General features: G+C 33.4%; 1 protein-coding gene across 1 annotated transcript; it reads right to left on the bottom strand.

The window, feature by feature from the left end:
* Nucleotides 1–4,285: 4,285 nt before the first annotated feature.
* LOC147068844 (uncharacterized) lies at nucleotides 4,286–11,070 on the bottom strand. Its single transcript, XM_085951721.1, has 5 exons — nucleotides 10,891–11,070; nucleotides 10,483–10,629; nucleotides 8,309–8,446; nucleotides 5,275–5,454; nucleotides 4,286–4,294 (listed from the first exon to the last, which is right to left on the bottom strand). Exons 1-5 carry the CDS (start codon nucleotides 11,035–11,037, stop codon nucleotides 4,286–4,288), a joined length of 621 nt encoding a protein of 206 aa, XP_085807847.1. The 5' UTR covers nucleotides 11,038–11,070.
* Between the last annotated feature and the right edge of the window lie 8,799 nt (nucleotides 11,071–19,869).

The following is a 19,869-nucleotide window of genomic DNA, read 5'->3' as shown; positions in this document are numbered from 1 at the left end:
AGCATTTTTTCTATTTTCAAGTTTTCTTCTACAGACGTTGTAAAATCATTGCAGTAAGCTATTGGCTGGGTATAATTGGAAAATACGAAAAATGGATATTTAATATCGCGAATCAATATGCTGACACCGGTTGAGTTGTTTATCTCCATATAGTTTTTATCGAAATATTAAATATTATTAATTCTCCGACCGCGTACTATAAATTGGTGGCAACACTATAAAATACCACAAACAATAATTTTCTTTTAATACTACCTAATAACTTTCTGACAATCCAAAATTGCGAGGATAATACGTTTTTGAGCAAAGTACAAAAATGGATCCAAATAACGAACAACATCTAAGCGAATCTAATAAAGAAGGACAGTACTAGTCTGAAAGCCCGGGCTCTTACGTAAAACAAGACATTTCAGACGACGATAGTTGCACATTTGAGGTTAGTTTTTCAGAACGTGTTTATTATAATATTATGTTTTAGAGCGCGATGCAGAACCATACTAGGCGCGCTATAGGAGCATGGGTAGATCGTCGAAATACCTTTTATCTATCTGAAATCAATTTACATGCATAAACGATAATACAATTACAATCAATCGTTGAACGAGGTGCTTTTAAACGATCAGTTTTGTTAAACTGACGTGTAAATGCAAAACTTAAACGGAGCAGTGTTGCCATATTTTGAAAGTGGAATTATAGTACAGTGCCTTCAAAATTATAGTATTTAGGCAAAAAATATAGTACGCGTTGAGTGACCAATAATTTACTTGAATTTTCAAAAAATTTAACGTGGGGTAATTAACGTCTAGTTTTTTTAGACAAAATATCCATGAAGGGTAATTAACGTCTCGTTTTTTTAGACAAAATTCAAATGTTAAGTCAGTTAAAGCCAAATTTTATGTTACTACGCTTCCCTTTTAAAAAATCGAATCTAGGCGCCTCCTCCCCCCTTATTTCATTCAATAATACATTTTAAAATAGTCAACGATGTACCTACTTACGAATACAAAAATGAAAAAAAAAATTAACAAGGTTTTACTACTTATATTATATTAATTTTTGACGAATGTGCTTGTTTATTAGCACAATCAATTTCAATTGTAGTCAATCCAAATTCATCTTCGTTCATTGATAAATCGATTCTATTCTATCGACTTTTTTTTTGCTATTAATAAAATATTGTGAAAAGTGCATTAGCAAACTAACCAAGAACTCAGTAAATAGATTTTTAACTCTTTAGTGCCAGACCCAATTGCTCACGTTAGTGTCACCCGTGTCCATATGGACACGCAATTATTGTAGTACAGTAAACTTTGCCTAATTGTTATTTTGAAATAATAATTTGGTTTATAAACGTTAGTCAGTTGAAATAAGTACACTGTTTCAATGATCTAGCTGACATAATAAAAATAATATCAAGTGTCAAAGTGGCCATTCATTTTATAATCACTAAATGTTGGACTTATGTTAAAGGTAACCGTGATTTTCTGATTATATTGTTTCAAAGATTAATATTTCTGTTATTGAATGCATTATAAACGTGTTCAGTTTCATGATAATATATAATTACGAAATGGAATTATTTTTGTTTATGTGGTGTTATTGCATAATGAATTAATGCGTGTCCATATGGACACGCGTGCCATTTAACACTACAAATTTAAATTATTTTTTGTTATCAGTGTTATCACTATATTTTTTATAAAATATATAATTCTCATTTTGTCAAATTATTTAGTTTCTGGGATATGTCTAAGATTGAAGAAAGAGAAATGCTGGTAAATAATGCATTGAATGGACTTTATGAAGCTAGTGATGATGATAATATCGACGAATATAGTATTATTATTTATCTCACCACCAACCAGATCCTGCGGTTTTAACAGGAGGATGTTGGTGGAACAATCGATAATTTAAATCATAGACAATTAAAAGCAGATACACAAATGAAATCTAGGAATGCAAGAACATAGATAGACCAATCTGATATTTTATACTGCAACTGGAGATTCTACACGCAATTACACCAAGCTGCACAAAATATCAATTTTACGGGAAAAATGTTGAAAATAAGAACGCTGATGGATCTTGATAGGATGGATATTCAAAACTATGTACATCAAAATCAATGGTTCTAGCAGATATACGATTTAATGGGTTAAATTATTTTATTCAAAAAAATAAAAAAAATCGACACTGCGACTGATTTTTTGAAAGAAAAAGAAACATCTGAAATCAGAACGCAGTGAAGAAAATGCAATATTAGCTTGTATGTAATGTGTATTGAAAACTATCATACTTTATAATAATTCTACTACGAAACCATACAATCCAAAAAAAAACTTGATAACATAAGTGTCACGCGTATCCATATGGACACGGCTATTATCTCAAAACATAAAAACGATATGAAAATTTTATTTTCACTATTCATTCTCTGTTATATTACAGATACATAAAAAATGTAAATAAACAATTTTTAAAACAAATAAAAATTATTCATGTCACACCATCAACAAAATTGATGTGTCCATATGGACTCCTGTGCCACTAATGAGTTAAAGGCTAGAATGATTCTATTAAATTTTGTTGAATTTGCAAAGTGGTGACTATAATTTTTCATACATAGCTTACGGGCTAGACATGTCTGTCTCGCAATCCATCTGCTCATGTCTGCATGAATCCGCCCAATGATAGTCCAGGCCTCATCATGGCCTTGGATCCTCTGAGGATGCTTTGCTTTAGGCGATATCAGTAGGTATTGAAGTCATGAAATGATGTACTGTACTGTATAAAAAATGGGACGGTATTTTGTCTAGGGGTGTCACTGAAATCGACACTCTTGTTGGACTCTAAACAATAATAACTGCTATAATTTAAGCGCCCGCGATGGCCGAGTGGTAATGTATCCGCTTGGTAAGTAGAGGGACTGGTTCAAATCCAGGGTCTGGTAAAATTCACATATTGATTTTCAATATGTGTTTGAATCCAGAGGATAGAACTTTTGGTTAACATCCATTTCTCGTAAAAAGTAATGCAATGAAACCTGTTTGTGGGGCGGGCGAGATCCACACCGGATTATGGAGATAATTAATAATGAGAATATAATAATCAAATTTTTAATAATAAAGTGTTATGGGATTATGTTTTTTACAGTAGATTGTAATAAAAGAATATTATATAGTTTAATTTATTTTATTATCCAAGCCCCATAATATAACAGAGCTGCCATTACATTTTCAAAACAAAAATATAAAATTATTATTTTTTCAATATTGAAGTTAGGAACATAAAAACATCAGAAACAAACCCGTCGCTATAATAATTTATGAGTTCCGTAACCATGGGACGACCGTCCTTCTCCGCAGCGATGCTACAAGAGATCTACGTGCAGCTTTTTTCACATGTCGCCACACGTAGCGATGGACCTAGGTATATCGTACGACCTTGTTCTTGCACAATGCCCTAACACTGGATAATTAATTATTTTTTATCATTTTTTTTCAATCTCAAAATTTTATCATTTTTCTTATCAAATTTCTAAATAAAATGATGGAACATAAAACTAAAATAATCATAATTTACATTGCAGAGTATTGTTTTAGTGGGTTATTATTAAAATAAACATGCATGAACCGATAAATTGGTGTTGATTAATTTACAAGTTTTAATCATTTAAAAATAACAATTCAGGTTTATATAAACGTACATTTTTCTATTCTCCAGATGTTCGTTAGTTTTACCAGGAAACGTAGTTTTAATTTATTCCGGTAACCGGAAATACAACAAGATAACAATATAAAAGCATTACTAACCTACATTATTGGTATTCACAGTATGAATTTTGTCATTTATTCAAGCATAGGATATATATATATATATATATATATATATATATATATATAGCATTCATAATATGGAATTATGAATACATAGTCGATCAATAGCTTCGTGGGTCCCAGGTTCGAATTCTACTGACATCAGTTTCTCGTAAAAACTAAATCTGTTAATACAACCTCCACTCTGTGGGGGTCCATATGATTTTACTAGAATCGGACATGGTCGAGAAAAATATTGCATTCAAAAAAAAATTCACTAGCATTTATTGTGTTCATAAGATGTCTTTTAAGACCAATAAGTCGTGAGCAGATGCAGATATAGAAATTCATTGCATTTATAAGGTTTGTCACCAGAATGTGTAATTTTACGTATTTTAAGATGAGCAAGGTGCGATCAACTATAAAAGCATACATCACTTGTGCAAGGTTTTTGACCAGTATGTGTCCTTTTATCGGCTCTGCGCGAAAAAACATTGTTTTCACATTGATCAGCAATTACGCCCATATGAAACATTATGCAAATTAAATTACGAGACATTATATACTCATCTTCTCAAATAACTAGATGGGTATTTCTTGCAGAGAAAAGGTCTTCAACAGAATACTTTTTGCATGTGTTTTAACTGTACTAAGTTTAAGCATCTCTATGACCATACGGTAAATTTATAAAATTATTTACCACTATATGTTATTTCATGTCATTTAAGATTAATTAATTAGGGAGCCTCTATATGGGCATACCTTGCATTTATGAGGTTTTTCACCTGTGATGTGTCATTTCATGGTTTTTAAGACTACTAAGTCGCGAGCATCTATATGGGCATACCTTGCATTTGTGAGGTTTTTCACCTGTGTGTGTCATTCTATGTCTTTTAAGATGACTAAGTCGCGAGCATCTATATGGGCATACCTTGCATTTGTGAGGTTTTTCACCTGTGTGTGTCATTTCATGGTTTTTAAGATGACTAAGATGCGAGCATCTATATGGGCATACTTTACATTTATAAGGTTTTTCACCTGTGTGTGTCATTTCGTGGTTTTTAAGACTACTAAGTTGCGAGCATCTATACGGGCATTCCTTGCATTTATGAGGTTTTTCACCTGTGTGTGTCATTTCATGGTTTTTAAGATTACTAAGTCGTGAGCATCTATATGGGTATACCTTGCATTTGTGAGGTTTTTCACCTGTGTGTGTCATTCTATGTCTTTTAAGATGACTAAGTCGCGAGCATCTATATGGGCATACCTTGCATTTATGAGGTTTTTCACCTGTATGTGTCATTTTATGTGCTTTGAGATGATCTAGTTGCGAGAATATTTCTTCGTTTTCATTAACAATTCCGCCCGTGTGAACCATTTTGTGACGTTTTAGAGCACTTCCACATCCAAAAACTGCGTTACAAAGGCTGCAAATCAAATAACGTGAGAAATGTACTACTTTTCTCAGAATAAGTCGAAGTTTCTTCGGAGTCTCTTGTTCTGAGATTTCTCCTTTAATGTTTTGTTCATCTATCGTCACTTCTGAATACTGCATCAGTCTATCTTGGATTCCATCAGGCGAGGATTGTTGACACCTGTCTATATCGGGATGTTTTGTGAAAAAGCCTTTGGTAGAAACCTAGAAAAAACAAAAATAATCGAAGTCAATATTATTCTAAATTAGATTAAATAAATATTATGAAATAAATAATTAAATAAATTAGCTTGTGCCTTTCAGTATCTTCAGATATTAAAGTGTAGTGATAATGAAAATGACGTTAAGAAATGGTAATAGTAGCAACATAGATAATACATACAAATAATGTTAGAGAATGATCCATAAATAGTTTTTAAAAAATTCACCTACATGTAACATCAAAAGAAAATGCACAAAACAGACAATGACACAATTGTGTTACTACTCTTGGATATATGTATAAATCTTATATAGTTTTGAATGCAAAATTTAGATTAATGTGAATAAGATGGTTTCACTTTGATGTGTTTATTTTTTATATTTCTTGGTAAAATAATTTAAGATCACCAGAATAACGTATATACTATGAGGCCATTTTGCACCTTGTTCTATAAAAAAGATTGTAAGCTTCGTGTAGTAACTAGTAATTTTTGTGTCAGTGTGTTATTGGAGAGTGTGTATAGTGTCAGAAGATGCCGAAAGGCGAAACCAATGTCACAAAAAATATTCAAATTGATAGAATGTATATTCAAATTTTATCAAACAACAAAGATCAATATTGTTAACAATACTTTAATATTATTAAATATTCAATAATTTACTAGAACCATCTTATATTGGCTACGAATATAAAGTGTTGTATGCAGTGTTACAGACTATATCGGAGACGGAGATTTATACCTGAAAGTTCGAGAGAATTTCTATTCAAACTTCATCAAGCGACTTCGATCAACAGTTTAAACAATATTTTAATATATCATACTTCTGAATTATTGAAGGCACGCATACTTGGACGGTGTTATGCAGTAACCAGTTAAGCGACACTTTTGTGTTTTTGCGTTTTTCGGTTTAACGACAATATGACTATGTTTTCTACGTTTTGCAAAAAAGACCGTGGTCAAATTCGGTCTATATTGCCATCTATGAGACTTTTAAAAAATGTGTTAATTAATTAACGAACAATTCCGTTTTGCAGTAAACAGTTATCCACCAAACAACATGGCCGCTATTGTCAAACTGTGATGTCACGCGTTGTCGTTTTTTGCAGTTTTTAACAATATCTGCCTAGTTATCATTGCCCCACTCACTTAAATTCATTAAAGTTATTGTTTTTTAAGCTGCCGTTGAAATACAAGGCTAAGGTAAGCTGAATTGAACAATAAAAAAGGGTTTTTTAGGATGTGTCACTTTCAGCCTTCACTTAACTGATTATTGCAAAAATTATTTTCACACTTTTATGGTGCATACTCAGTTGCTTAACTGATTATTGAGAAATGTGATTCACGTTTTTCATTTTATTTGGTGCAACTGGTAGTTGCAAAATGATTTATTGAAATATTTGGTTGATACATAAATATTGCCTAAGCAATAAAAAAACTGTCTTTAATAATTTATTAGTGTATAATAAGGAATTTTTATATAAAAATAATTTTATTTATATGTAAATGGGGATTATTGATGCTAATATATTTTCTATATTGTAAAAAAACACATCATTTTGTAATAAATATTCCATATTCATATTGTTTTTTTAATAAGCAAAACCAAATTCGTAAATAATTGATGTGTTAATGGAAAATCAGTTAAGTCACACTGTTGGTGCTTGGTGGGTTACTGCAAAACTAATATTCTTTTTTTTTGGAACGATTACAATTTTTCAATAATTATTTACTTACCTAATATATTATAAACAACGGATCATATTATTAAAAAAGTCTTTATACAATCACAAGGTTTGTTTTCAAGAAATAATTTACAAAAAAAATTATAGCTCGACAGATTATCTTGACTAAATGGTGTACGTTTTAACTTCAAATGCTTATAACTCAAAACTTCATTTTGGTGGATAACTGGTTACTGCATAACACCGTCCACTTAGCGTCGCATAAGGACGGCAGTTATCCAAATAGCGATACTCTCGAGAAGAAATGACTCGGTTTATATAATTTACACATAAAAATGTTATAGCATGAATATTTTTCTAATTAATAAAGTTTACCCGTTGAGCACATCTGATATTTAAATAATGATCTGAGCAAAATAGCAAGTTTTTAATAGTGGTAGTTCAAGTATTATGGCTAAACTACTTATAAACGGACCTGCGCAGAAGCACACTTACTTTCGTGCGCATATAGTAAGTGTGTAAACGCTGCGTCTTTGTGTGAAAAGTGCTTTACAAAGGCAACCACGAGAAATTATTGTTTTTAATTTAACCGAATATTTAAAAGTGATGAAAACCTGTACAATTTTATGATAAGTAGATATATATTTCTACGGAAAATGATGTTCACAGTTTGCGTTTTATAGCAACTTTACTCAAAAGGCAATAAAGACATTATTTGAAAATTATAAAAAAATGAGAATGGGTCATCGATATATTAATATGTATACTAATCACTTCTACTATTTAAGTGATAATTTGTGTTCTCCTAATTAGTAAATGAATACATACCTGCAGCAATACAATCAGTTAAAGTGGATTTAATGAGTGTTTTCTTAAAAACTTAATAATTACCCAGTATTAATTAATAACCTATCATAATAATTAGGAAGTTAAGACTTTAACTAATGGCTCTTACAATACTCTCCGAAGCGCTTTCCAAATTAAGTTACCATAGGCAATCGGCTTTTGTATTTTAAATTAAAGTAGGTAGGTATTGATTACTTTAATCACTTTTTTCAATACGACTGGCTAGGTATTAATAGTACGGAGATTTATTGAAATTTTAAAAGTCAACTTACGATAAAAATCGGCGAATAGAGAAGCAAATGTTACAATATATAAAATTGAATATACCCCATGTCTTGGTGTGTAATCTGAATGTGAACACCCGGGTTGAGGATCTTCATCAGAAAATGGTGGCATTTTATCTTCAGTGAATTCGCGCTTTATGTCAGTCTCAGCTTTGATACCAGTGACACCCATCGCAGCGAACTGAAATAAACAACGTTTCATATTATAACATGCTGTCAATAAGTACATATTATTAATACAACATATTAAAATGTTATAATCTAGGTGAAAGTAGGCTGTTAAGATCCGACATAAATAGTGCACACTAAACATTATCAGGCATAATTATTTGTTTTTATTAAATTAGTATTTAAAATTCCATGAAATTCTGCCTTAACTAAGCCATAATAGCACGGCTAATAATAAGAGCTTTCCAAATTGAAGTACTATTGCCAATCGGCTTTTGTATTTCAAATCAAAGTGGGTTCTTTAAAATGAAAATTTAAAGGTAATTTAAAATACACGTAAACTATTATCGATAGGCCGCCTGGTTATTACGCACCAGGTTCGTCTTTAGAATCTAATGACTTAATTACTTTAATTTAGTATTTTTTTTTCCAAAAAAAGTTTTTTTCAGTTTGTTATATATTTTCTCAAAAGTGTTTTCAAAATTATGTATGTTCCATATATTATATAAAATTCCATAAAAATGTTAATATTTTATAAAGGAACGTCTCTTGACAATTTATGTCTGAAACGAATTCTACAATTTCTTGACAAATTGTTCGGCGCAGAGCGGATACTTTGGAGAGACTGGTAGCTTTGGGTAGCCTCCAAGGCAGATGAAACAGAAGAAGAGTGACCAAGTAAAAGAACTGACTGAGAGCAGCCTTCACTCTGCCCTGATAGAAGCAGAGGATTGAGAGGAGTGGGAATTCTTGATCGCTTAAAAGATGATAACATTCCAAGGTGGTCAACATCCTTTACCATGAGGGAACGACCAAGAACTAATGGGAAACATTGAAAATTTACAGATGTTTTTTGCTTTTATTTAGCGATAATAACTGTTCACACGTAAGATTGCTGACTGTCGTAAATAGTAAGCGAGACGCCATGTTGTCATTTTATGGTAGGTACCTTTTGACAGATCGTGAAAATCGGTTAACCTCAAAATGCGCGGTGTAGGTTGTTATTTTTAGCAGGTTTGCCAGTGTCGCTCTACTGCGCAGGCACGGATATCGAACAAATCCCATCTGTCGCGTGAAAATTCAGAAGCGAACTTTTTTGATTCATGCAAGCAATCTTGCAACTTGCACAATAATACGTGTGTACACTTGGATTTTCTTTGTATGGCCTCGGTAATATGTACTGTCAGCAGTAAATCTTTGCATTACAACTATCATGAAGAGTTTCAAGTTATCAGCAAACAACATAAACAACATTTTTAATTACCAATGCTATGTCATTTATAAAAAAAGTGAACAGCAATGGCCCCAACTTTCAGCCCTGAGGCACACCAGAAAATGTTTTAAATGTCATGTCTGTGACTGATAGAGGGTGTACGATACGTGACGATTCTTAGAATTCTCCTGAATAACGCGATAAATCGTTTAACGGCCTGCTCCAAATGCATGCTGCTCATTCATTATAAATGACCGGCGCCATCTATAGATTAATACTTGAGTCAGCAAAGAAATGACTCAATCCTCGGAGAAATCATGCTGTGCATGATCATCTCAAGAACTCTTGCAGGTGAATAGAGAATGGCTACTTGTCCACATAGTTTTCCACTGATGACTCCCTACCACTCTTATGAATTGGAGTAACCTTCGACATCTTCTGTGCTTCAAGAAAGATACCCGTCTCCATTGCCAGGTTGAATATATATATGAAAGTGGCCCTTGACAAAGTCAATACAGCTTTTTAAAAAAAATCTTGGGACATGTGCGGTCCCTAAGAGCGAGTATTCTTATTTTTTTTTAATAAATCTAAACACGTCATCCTCATCAATTGGGAAGATGTCAACGGATTGGGCACCGCATTATCGTTTTCTCTACATATGTATGAACGCCACATACATGTTTCTCCGTCTAAACGCGCCCATTCATGTAGCGTCTCGAGACAATGGTGTCGCGTGTGAAACGGCTCTAAGATTAAAACATGTATTGCTAATTCTAACCCTCGATATAAAACTGCACCAAGGCAAGAAAAATAACACATTATACAATTGAACAAACCTGATGTATTGGTCTGTAATCTGAACCCGGTTGAGGATCTTCAACATCACATAATGGGTCTATTACATCTTCAATAATCTCGCGCTTGATGACGGATAGTTGATCATCCGTCTCGGGTTTTATATTAGAGAGGTCCGCTGAAAGATACTGAAAGAAACATTATGGTTAACACAGTAAAACCACTTTCACTTTCAATGTCTAATTATAGTCAAAATGAATTAGAAGATAACCTGCCCTAACCAAATAACAAATGTATCGTAGCTGTCAAAATGTATAGTCGAGTTATTTTTAAAATCAACGTTTAATATCATTGTATGTCACTACGCAGTTTATAAAAAAGCAACATATTATTATTCCACACTAATCGTTGTTATTTCAAATCTAAAAAAATCAGTTTAAAAAACTAACCTCGAAATTGCAACTTAAATCGTCGGCTTTCTCCTGCTTTACTTGAGTGCGAACTTCCGAGCTGAGTGGGTGGCTAATTAGTGTGCCAAACAAAGGATTGCCTTCTGTATCAGATTGTTCTCCATCACATTCTCGCTTTACGTCCATTTTAATGGTAAATATGTCAGGAAGAACGTGACAAACAGGATCCATTCAAGGTACATTAATTTAAGAGAAGTGTTGCCGCAATTCGTAATTATTTATTATGTATGGCCGACATACTAAAAAGTCTATTCCGTGGAAGCGATCAAACAATAAACTGTGTTTTATTGGATTTAAGTTTTGTAATAATCTATTTGAGGAGGTAGTTTTTTTTCACTTGGGTTTTGCCTTTCGATATTTTCAAGCACTATGCGTATTCATCAATGGCAAATAGACACTAACAGCATATACTGTTACACCCGTGACTATTGGGCCTCTCTCGATAGTCTAAATTGGGTCTAATTATTAGGTGTAAACATGTCACCTGACTTCTAGTCAACAATGGGCGTACGTACGTCCAAAATTACTTGATTAACTGTAAACATGTTCAACATGTAGGTACTTAGCACGTAAGAATTGTATCTAATTAAGTATAATAATAGTATGTCAGGGAAGAATGTGATTGTGCCGAATAAAAGGGACGAAGACAAAGAAATTCGGGAGTATGTAAAAAGAAAAGATGGCATCGCTGCTCAATATAAAAAGAATGGAAAAAATACATACCTAGTCGCGGGAGGACGTGGTATTGAGTTTGCGAATTCCTGTGTTAAAAACTTATTCATGTATTATAAAATGAATTCAGATAATAATAAATAATTAAAATATAAGCAATATAATAATTAACATTATGAACGTAACAATATAATATTAATTTGGATAGGTACAGTTAAACATAAGTTTCTTTTGTAAAAATAACCCTTGAAAATATTATAAAGCCACGTTTTCAACAAGACTTTTCATTTATTATTTAATTTTTGTGAAACCCGGGTCCTACCAACATCCCGAGCTAGCCACAGGACCCGAGATATCTCAATATGTACGTACCTACACTGTGATTTTTAACCTATATATTAAATCAATTAGGTACCTAATACAACAAAGTAGAGACACTTCATTGCCTACCCATTCAATCAAGGATCAAGTAAGTATAACAAACTAGACATTGTCAAAGGGCCATGTCTTTTGACTTTGCCCTGTCTAACCGTGCTTGGTGCAAATCACACCCAATGTCCGTGTGCCTGGCTCAAAAATGGGTGGCATTTGGTTTGTATTACACTGACAGATATGTTCTTTTACCACGTTGAAGATTAATATTGTATTTAACAACGTCTGTAGAAGAAAACTTGAAAATAGGAAAAATGCAAATGGGTCCTTTTGCCATTTGAATGCCGAGATGCGCTAATCTCGTTATGATTGAGGAAATGCAGACGATCATTTTCGTGCCTTTGTTTTGTTTAGACAAGAAAACACTTGTGGCAACACTTTTCTAACATTACCCTGAATGTATCCTGTCTGTCACGTTGTTCCTGCCATATTTACACTTAACATGGATGTAAAGCAAGAATGTGATGGAGAACACTCCGATATAGAAGGCAAGTCTTTGTTTGACATGATGCCTAGCCGTCCAAACAACCCGGACCCTCGCTTTCATGTAACGCAAGAGAATGCGGACGTTTCAAGTTGCAATTTCGAGGTTAGTTTTTGGAAACTAAATTCCTTTACAATCACTTTAGATTGAGAATAACAATGATTGTTTTAATTAATATTATAAACTGTGGCCTCTTTACCAATATGTAGGAACATAAGGTGATATTAAACGTTGTTTCAAAAAATTACCTGTTTATACAATTTGACAGCTATAATACATACATGTCATGTAGGTTAGGTTATCTACCAATTTATGTTAAATATAATTATTATACATCGTTGTATGGACGTTACAAGAACTGAAATTGGTTTTACAGTGTTTAGAAAATATAATAATGCTTTTTTCAGTACCTTATGGCGGACCTCTCTGATAAAACATCTGATAATCAACCAGCTGTCGTCAAGCGCGAGATCATTGAAGATATATCACACTCATTATATTATGATGATGAATGCACTCAACCAGCTTGTTCGAATTCAGATTACAGGCCAATACATAAGGTACGTTCAATTGTACGTAGGTAAGTATATACGAGGGTGGGTCAATAAGTCCTTAGAAAAGCCGACAGGTGGCGCGACTAGTACTGTAAGCGGTTTGTTTTCATGCAGCGGCACTACCGATTCAGTATGCTGCGAAGTTTCAATCAGATTGGTCGGGTTGTTGTGTGTTTCTCGTACATTTAAAAAAAAAAATTGCTTGTTTACAAAAATGGAGAAAATTGAGTTTAGAGCTGTTATTAAACATTTTAATATAAAAGGGTTAACAGCAAAGGAAATAAAAAATGAGTTGGATTTAGTTCACGGCACATCTGCTCCTTCACTTGCAACTATTTATAACTGGTTAAATGAATTTAAACGTGGTCGTACATCAACAAAGGATGAACCACGCTCAGGACGTCCTGTAGAGGTGACCACACCAGAAATGATCAATAAAATCCACGATATGGTGTTAAGTGACCGAAGATTAAAGTTGAGTGAGATAATTGAGGTTACAGGGATCTCAAAAGGTAGCGTCATTTCTATTTTACATGACAAATTGGGCATGAAAAAAATTTCTGCAAGATGGGTGCCGCGTTTGCTCACAGTCGACAATAAACGCAATAGGGTGGTGGCCTCTAAAGCCCTGTTGTCGCTCATGCAACGCAATCCGGATGAATTTTTTCGTCGCTTTGTGACTGTAGATGAAACATGGATACACCACTATACTCCCGAGACGAAAGAACAGTCAAAGCAGTGGATTGCGAAAGGCGAACCATGTCCAAAGAAGGCGAAAACCGTAAAATCAGCTGGTAAGGTTATGGCTACTGTATTTTGGGATGCACGTGGAATTATTTTCGTTGACTATTTGGAAAAAGGAAAAACAATAACAGGGGATTATTATGCATCTTTATTGGACCAGCTAAAAAAACAAAATTGAAGAAAAACGGCCTCATTTAAACAGGAAAAAAATCCTCTTTCATCAGGACAATGCCCGTGTTCACACATGTTTACGATCAATGGCTAAAATTGAAGAATTGAAGTTCGAATTGGTCGACCACCCACCGTATTCGCCAGATTTAGCCCCTAGTGACTTTTTCCTTTTCCCAAACTTGAAAAAATGGCTAAGTGGACAACGTTTTTTTTCAAATGAAGAAGTCATCGATCGGACAAATGCTTATTTTGAGGACCTTCCGAAAACTTATTTTTCTGACGGTTTAAAAAAATTGAGAAACGTCTAACCAAGTGTATTGAGCTCCAAGGAGATTATGTTGAGAAATAAAAAAAAAAAAAAAAAAAAACTGTTTTAATGCTTTTTTCTAAGGAATTATTGACCCACCCTCGTATATGTCCTTTTTTCTTCTCTTGATGCCGTCTTACATTGAAGGTTTAACTTTGTCATCCAACTTTGAAACTTCATAAGAAACTATTATATTATAATTCGGTCAAACTTGTTTCATTTATTGATTGCTTAGTAGATTCGAGTTATCGGCGATTGCTAAAACAGATATTTTGAGACAGTATTGAGTAGGTACCTATATAAATCTTTTGTTAAATCAAGTACCTAAGTATATTTATATATGGTGATTTATACTTCACAATCATTCGAATGTTAAGCAATAATTAATGCGATCATCTAAAAAAAATTGGTGAATAAAATTAGTCGCCCGTGAGTCCTTTTTATGTAGGTAATACAAGGTAAACCTATTGTCTATAAAAAACTACTTGCAGCCATAAAATACCATAAACGGAAGCAATATCTACGCGAAATGGGGTGAGAATAGACCAATAATTCTATTTTCAAAGCTTTTTGTAACAGATAAATGTTGTAAGCTTAGATTATAGAAAAATATAGATGGAGCTATTGCAAGTGTTTGTCCTTCAAAACATGACGATCTTTTTCCCCCTTCACGCTTCCTCCGCGACCCTTTCCGAGGTTATTAGAAAATTTGCGTGACAGTGTGCGTGCGTGGTGTTGCCAGATATCGAATATTTATTCCAATGTTATAATTTTACAAGCGGTGTTTTTATAAATTATATTATGGCAATGCACTTGGTAAAACATTACTCACTAAAATCGGCTCATGCGGAGGGCTTGGTTGTAAACCTCAAATTTTACTCAATTATCAAACATGCTGCATGACAACATAAATTTAGGTGTTTCAGTTAACGGTTTGACAGGTCAAAACTGGCGCACTGCGAAGGCGATTGCATACCAGTAAACTTCAAATCATTTTCTGACCGTCACAAGTGGTTTGGTCTGAAACGTCAAACCTTTTCTCACGATCGGTCAAAGTAATAACTTTCCAGGTAGGACCTAACCTAAAAATGATAGTCGTTTATTATATTCCATACCTATGTAATTTTCTCAACATAATATCGCGTTACCGATGAACATTATAATATTTTTATGATTAAGGAAAATTGAGATTCTTCTGCATTTATATATCGTGAGATGTTCATATTAATCTTTAGACATGTACACAGTAGGAGTTCAGTAGAATTAGGTAGGTATATTGTAGGGTAGTAACCGTTACCTATTATTAATTAGTAACCATATGCCAACAATAAACCGATTTTGGTCGTATTGTTCCATGATTCCACCCAAATTTTCTATGCATAGAGTTCGATTCGATATCATCACCTGTTTGGTTTTTAGTGAGGTGGTGGGGGTCGCTACTCGACCGAGAAATTACACTGACACGAGTAAATGATTTTACTAACGTACTCGACTCAATTTGTCATACAGATCTTTGGATATATTATAGATCGAAGAATATTTATTAGTCATTATCTGGTATAGGCAAGGCTTAATGAACTTTAAAGTCATCTGTAAAATGTACTCCTAATTCAACTAAAACAAATAAGTAACCGAAAGAGGATCCACTATTTTGTCGGATTGCCCATAACATTGGAATGTCGTTCGGTGATTATACATTCACCTGCAAAATTAAGTCATACTTAGGCGACCAATTATTGAAGAAAGAGCTCTGGGAGATCTTGTCTTGCTTATCGTAATGATCAGGGGCGGCTCTACCTTACGGGACCGAGGGGATGATCCCCCCCATGATTCTATAATCAATTTTCAATTACATATTCATATTACACGTGCCTGCTACAATACATTGATTTTGTAGTATAAGTATAAATTAATTATATATTTTATTTGTACCGTTTGTTTGCCCATCCTTGATTCTTGTTTCTTGGCGCAACCCTGTTAATGCTATCACACTCAGTCCACCTACATAGCAGGTACGTTCCACGATGCTGGCGGACCACAGAACTTCTAAGAACAGATTTATGAGTTCCTTGAGGCAGCGTCTTGGGAGATGGACCCGTTCGAATGAAAGCAATGTTTATTTTATTATGAGATGCTATATGCGATTGTCGGTTATAATGTTCAAAATTCTGAATCACGTAACTGTGTGGAACATTTACCGCGTCATATGCACGTTTAGCCGTACATGTATTAGTGCTAACTCGGGGATGCGATTCAAAATACCCTGTCCTGCATAAATGTGAGTACCTAAGTAGGAGTTGACGTATTATTATTATATTTGTCGGTTGGAGCATATCCTTTCACACGCCGTTTTAGTTTGCTAGTCAGACGTCATGATCTACGGTCATCTATCTAAAATAAGTTTTAACTTATATTTGTTAATACATAGGTACTCTTTATTAATATTGTAAAGTACTATTTGTAGATAATTTTCATCTCACGTTAGTAAAATAATTTTGATAAAAAATATTAAGTAGGTACCTACTAAGTTAAACTACAAGTGAAACAATTAAGACCTCATCGGTAGGTACAGTTCGGTTATGAGGAATACAACGGCAAACACGTTTTGAAAATAGCCGATATACTGGGTTATTTGTTAGTTTGGGTTTTGGATAAATCGGCTAGTGCCCTGACACCAGAAATAAAATTAGTGCAGAATGAATGAAAACAGAAGAGTATAATATTATTTAAGTAGTTACCTATAAGACTCATTCGGACACAGGAGGCATATGAAAATGAAGTATAGTTACAAAAGGTATGTTTTCTTTGAATGATGTATAGAATCCCAAAAGCCACTTACTATACAAAATAAATGACTTACATACAAGTAATGTTATAATTCAAAATTATAATAGGTATACGTTTTGATTGGTATTGATTAGGTATATATGTATTAGATATTTCACGCCACCTGACCCCATTTACTAAAATATGCTAGAGCCGCCACTGGTAATGATGATACTGTTACTTACTATTTATAATGTTATTTCAGAAGCGTGAAAACTGTCTGATGAATATTAAGTATGAGAATAATGATGAGGCAGCCATCATCAAAGAAGAATTAGTTGAGAATGCAATTCACCAAATCAATGATACATTAACTCAACCTGACCGCTCTAATCTACAATACAAGCCATTAGACCAGGTATGTTTAAAATAAGGCGGTGTTTTTAAAGTCCGATAGGCCGAAGTCAAATTCTGGGCGCCCAATTCGGACTATTTTTATTAAAGCACTGCTGCTCGTATAGTTCAGAAAATGTTGGGTTCTAATGCGTGTAATGCTGCTGGTTTATCGGCATATACCAGTGACTTCACAAAGCTTCACAGGTAGAGATATCAATTTGCACAACCTTTTAGGTCTGTCCATCCTGTTGTAAATAAATCAATGTTCTTTCAAATAAATCCGAAAAAGTTACAACAAAATATTAATCATAGTTCGATAAGGGTATCCATTGACGTTACCTTGAGCGTTGGCCCCATTTTTGAATAAATTTGCGACGATGCCACCAGCGTGTAAGCCGCACCACACGGTCTGTGGAAGTCTTCTAAAATGGTATTTTTTCTTGCGGGCAATTTTCCTTATGAACAAACCTGTGCATAAAATCGCTAAACGAAATTTTGCTCAAAAATGGAGTTATAAGTTGCGTAAATCGACAACAGTTTTCTAAGTAAATTTGGATATTTTATTAGCGTTGTTCCAGCGTGGTTCTGTTCATGAAGATTTGCCGGGTTAGGAAGACTAATCATAAGGTATGCTCACATACTGTAACTGAAAGTTTAGAAAGTATCTTTATTTAGGTTCCGAATTATACGCGACGTAAATGAAAACTCTGCACTTCTTGGTGGTATTTGTGTGTGTGTTTCTGATAATTATCTTACGAATCGAAAGCATCCATTGTTTGTGCAAAGTTGCAAAACTAACTTTCCATTTGTAATGCCAATTGAGAGGGCAATAAGTTTGTACAACCAAATCACTTCAGATATTGACATATTTCACCAGCGCCAGGATGAGTATAATTGGGCATTGTTATATAAATTCTTAAAATAGGGTCTGTTTAGCTCATTAAGTGACTTACTTGTTATTAATTTTTTTTAATGTCTACACTAATTCTACTGTTTAATGCTCATCTTTTTCTTTTTTTAAGATATATGTAATACTCTTTTATTGATATTTATTTTCTTCTAAATGTCATGTCATAGTATCAGTGCTATATTAGGGAATATTGGAACACAGTTATATTTTATTGATTGTAATAGTATTGGTTTGAATATATTAACATTCCTATTCTTTTTGTAGATTTCTACCCAGAAATGTTTTGCACTACGTAACAGTGAAGCATTGAATATCGTTAAAAAAGATACGGTTAATAATGACCCGAGTTACAACAAAATAGCACATGCAATCAATAAAAACAGAAAAATGATTATGCAGCATTCGGAAATAACCATCGATGAACAGAACATCAAAGATGAATTTCAGAAGTTATACTTGCCAAAGGAGGTTCGAATTAAATTGAGAAAAGTTACATATTTTCCACGTAACTTTATTTGTAATAATTGTTGTGGAGTGTTTGAATCTGTAAAACATCTAAATCATCACTACGTTTCATGCATGAAGTCTCAGCATGCTAAGTTATACATGACACATACTGGTGAAAAAAGACATCAATGCGATGTGTGTTTTAAAAAATTTCTGCGAATTTCACATTTAAAGAGACATCAAATGACACATACTGGTGAAAAACCACATCAATGCGATGTGTGTATTCAAAAGTTCATCACAAACAGTGAACTCAAAAATCATAAAATGACACACACTGGTGAAAAACGACATCAATGCGACGTGTGTTTTAAAAAATTTTCACGAATTTGTCATTTAAAAACACATAAAATGACACATACTGGTGAAAAACCACATCAATGCGATGTGTGTTCTAAAAAGTTCATCCAAAATAGTGATCTTAAATTACATAAAATGACACATACTGGTGAAAAACCACATCAATGCAAGGTGTGTTTTAAAAAATTTCCACGAATTTGTCATTTAAAAACACATAAAATGACACATACTGGTGAAAAACCACATCGATGCGATGTGTGTTCTAAAAAGTTCATCGGAAGTAGTGATCTCAAAAAACATAAAATGATACATACAGGTGAAAAACCACATCAATGCGATGTGTGTTTTAAAAAATTTCCACGAATTTCTCATTTAAAAACACATAAAATGACACATACTGGTGAAAAACCACATCAATGCGATGTGTGTTCTAAAAAGTTTATCACAAATAGTCAACTCACAACACATAAAATCACACATACTGGTGAAAAACCACATCAATGCGATGTGTGTTGTAAAAATTTTATCACAAAAAGTCATCTCAAATCACATAAAATCACACATACTGGTGAAAAACGACATCTATGCGATGTGTGTTTTAAAAAGTTCATCACAAATAGTCAACTCATAACACATAAAATCACACATACTGGTGAAAAACGACATCAATGCGATGTGTGTTTTAAAAAATTTCTGCGAATTTGTAATCTCAAAA

Source organism: Rhyacophila brunnea, unplaced genomic scaffold (assembly GCF_057557595.1).
Source record: "Rhyacophila brunnea isolate RB1 unplaced genomic scaffold, BYU_Rbru_1.0 scaffold_240, whole genome shotgun sequence".
In the NCBI taxonomy this organism is placed as follows: domain Eukaryota; kingdom Metazoa; phylum Arthropoda; class Insecta; order Trichoptera; family Rhyacophilidae; genus Rhyacophila; species Rhyacophila brunnea.
Note: the sequence above shows the minus strand (reverse complement) of the source record. Positions and strands in the feature narration are given on the sequence as shown.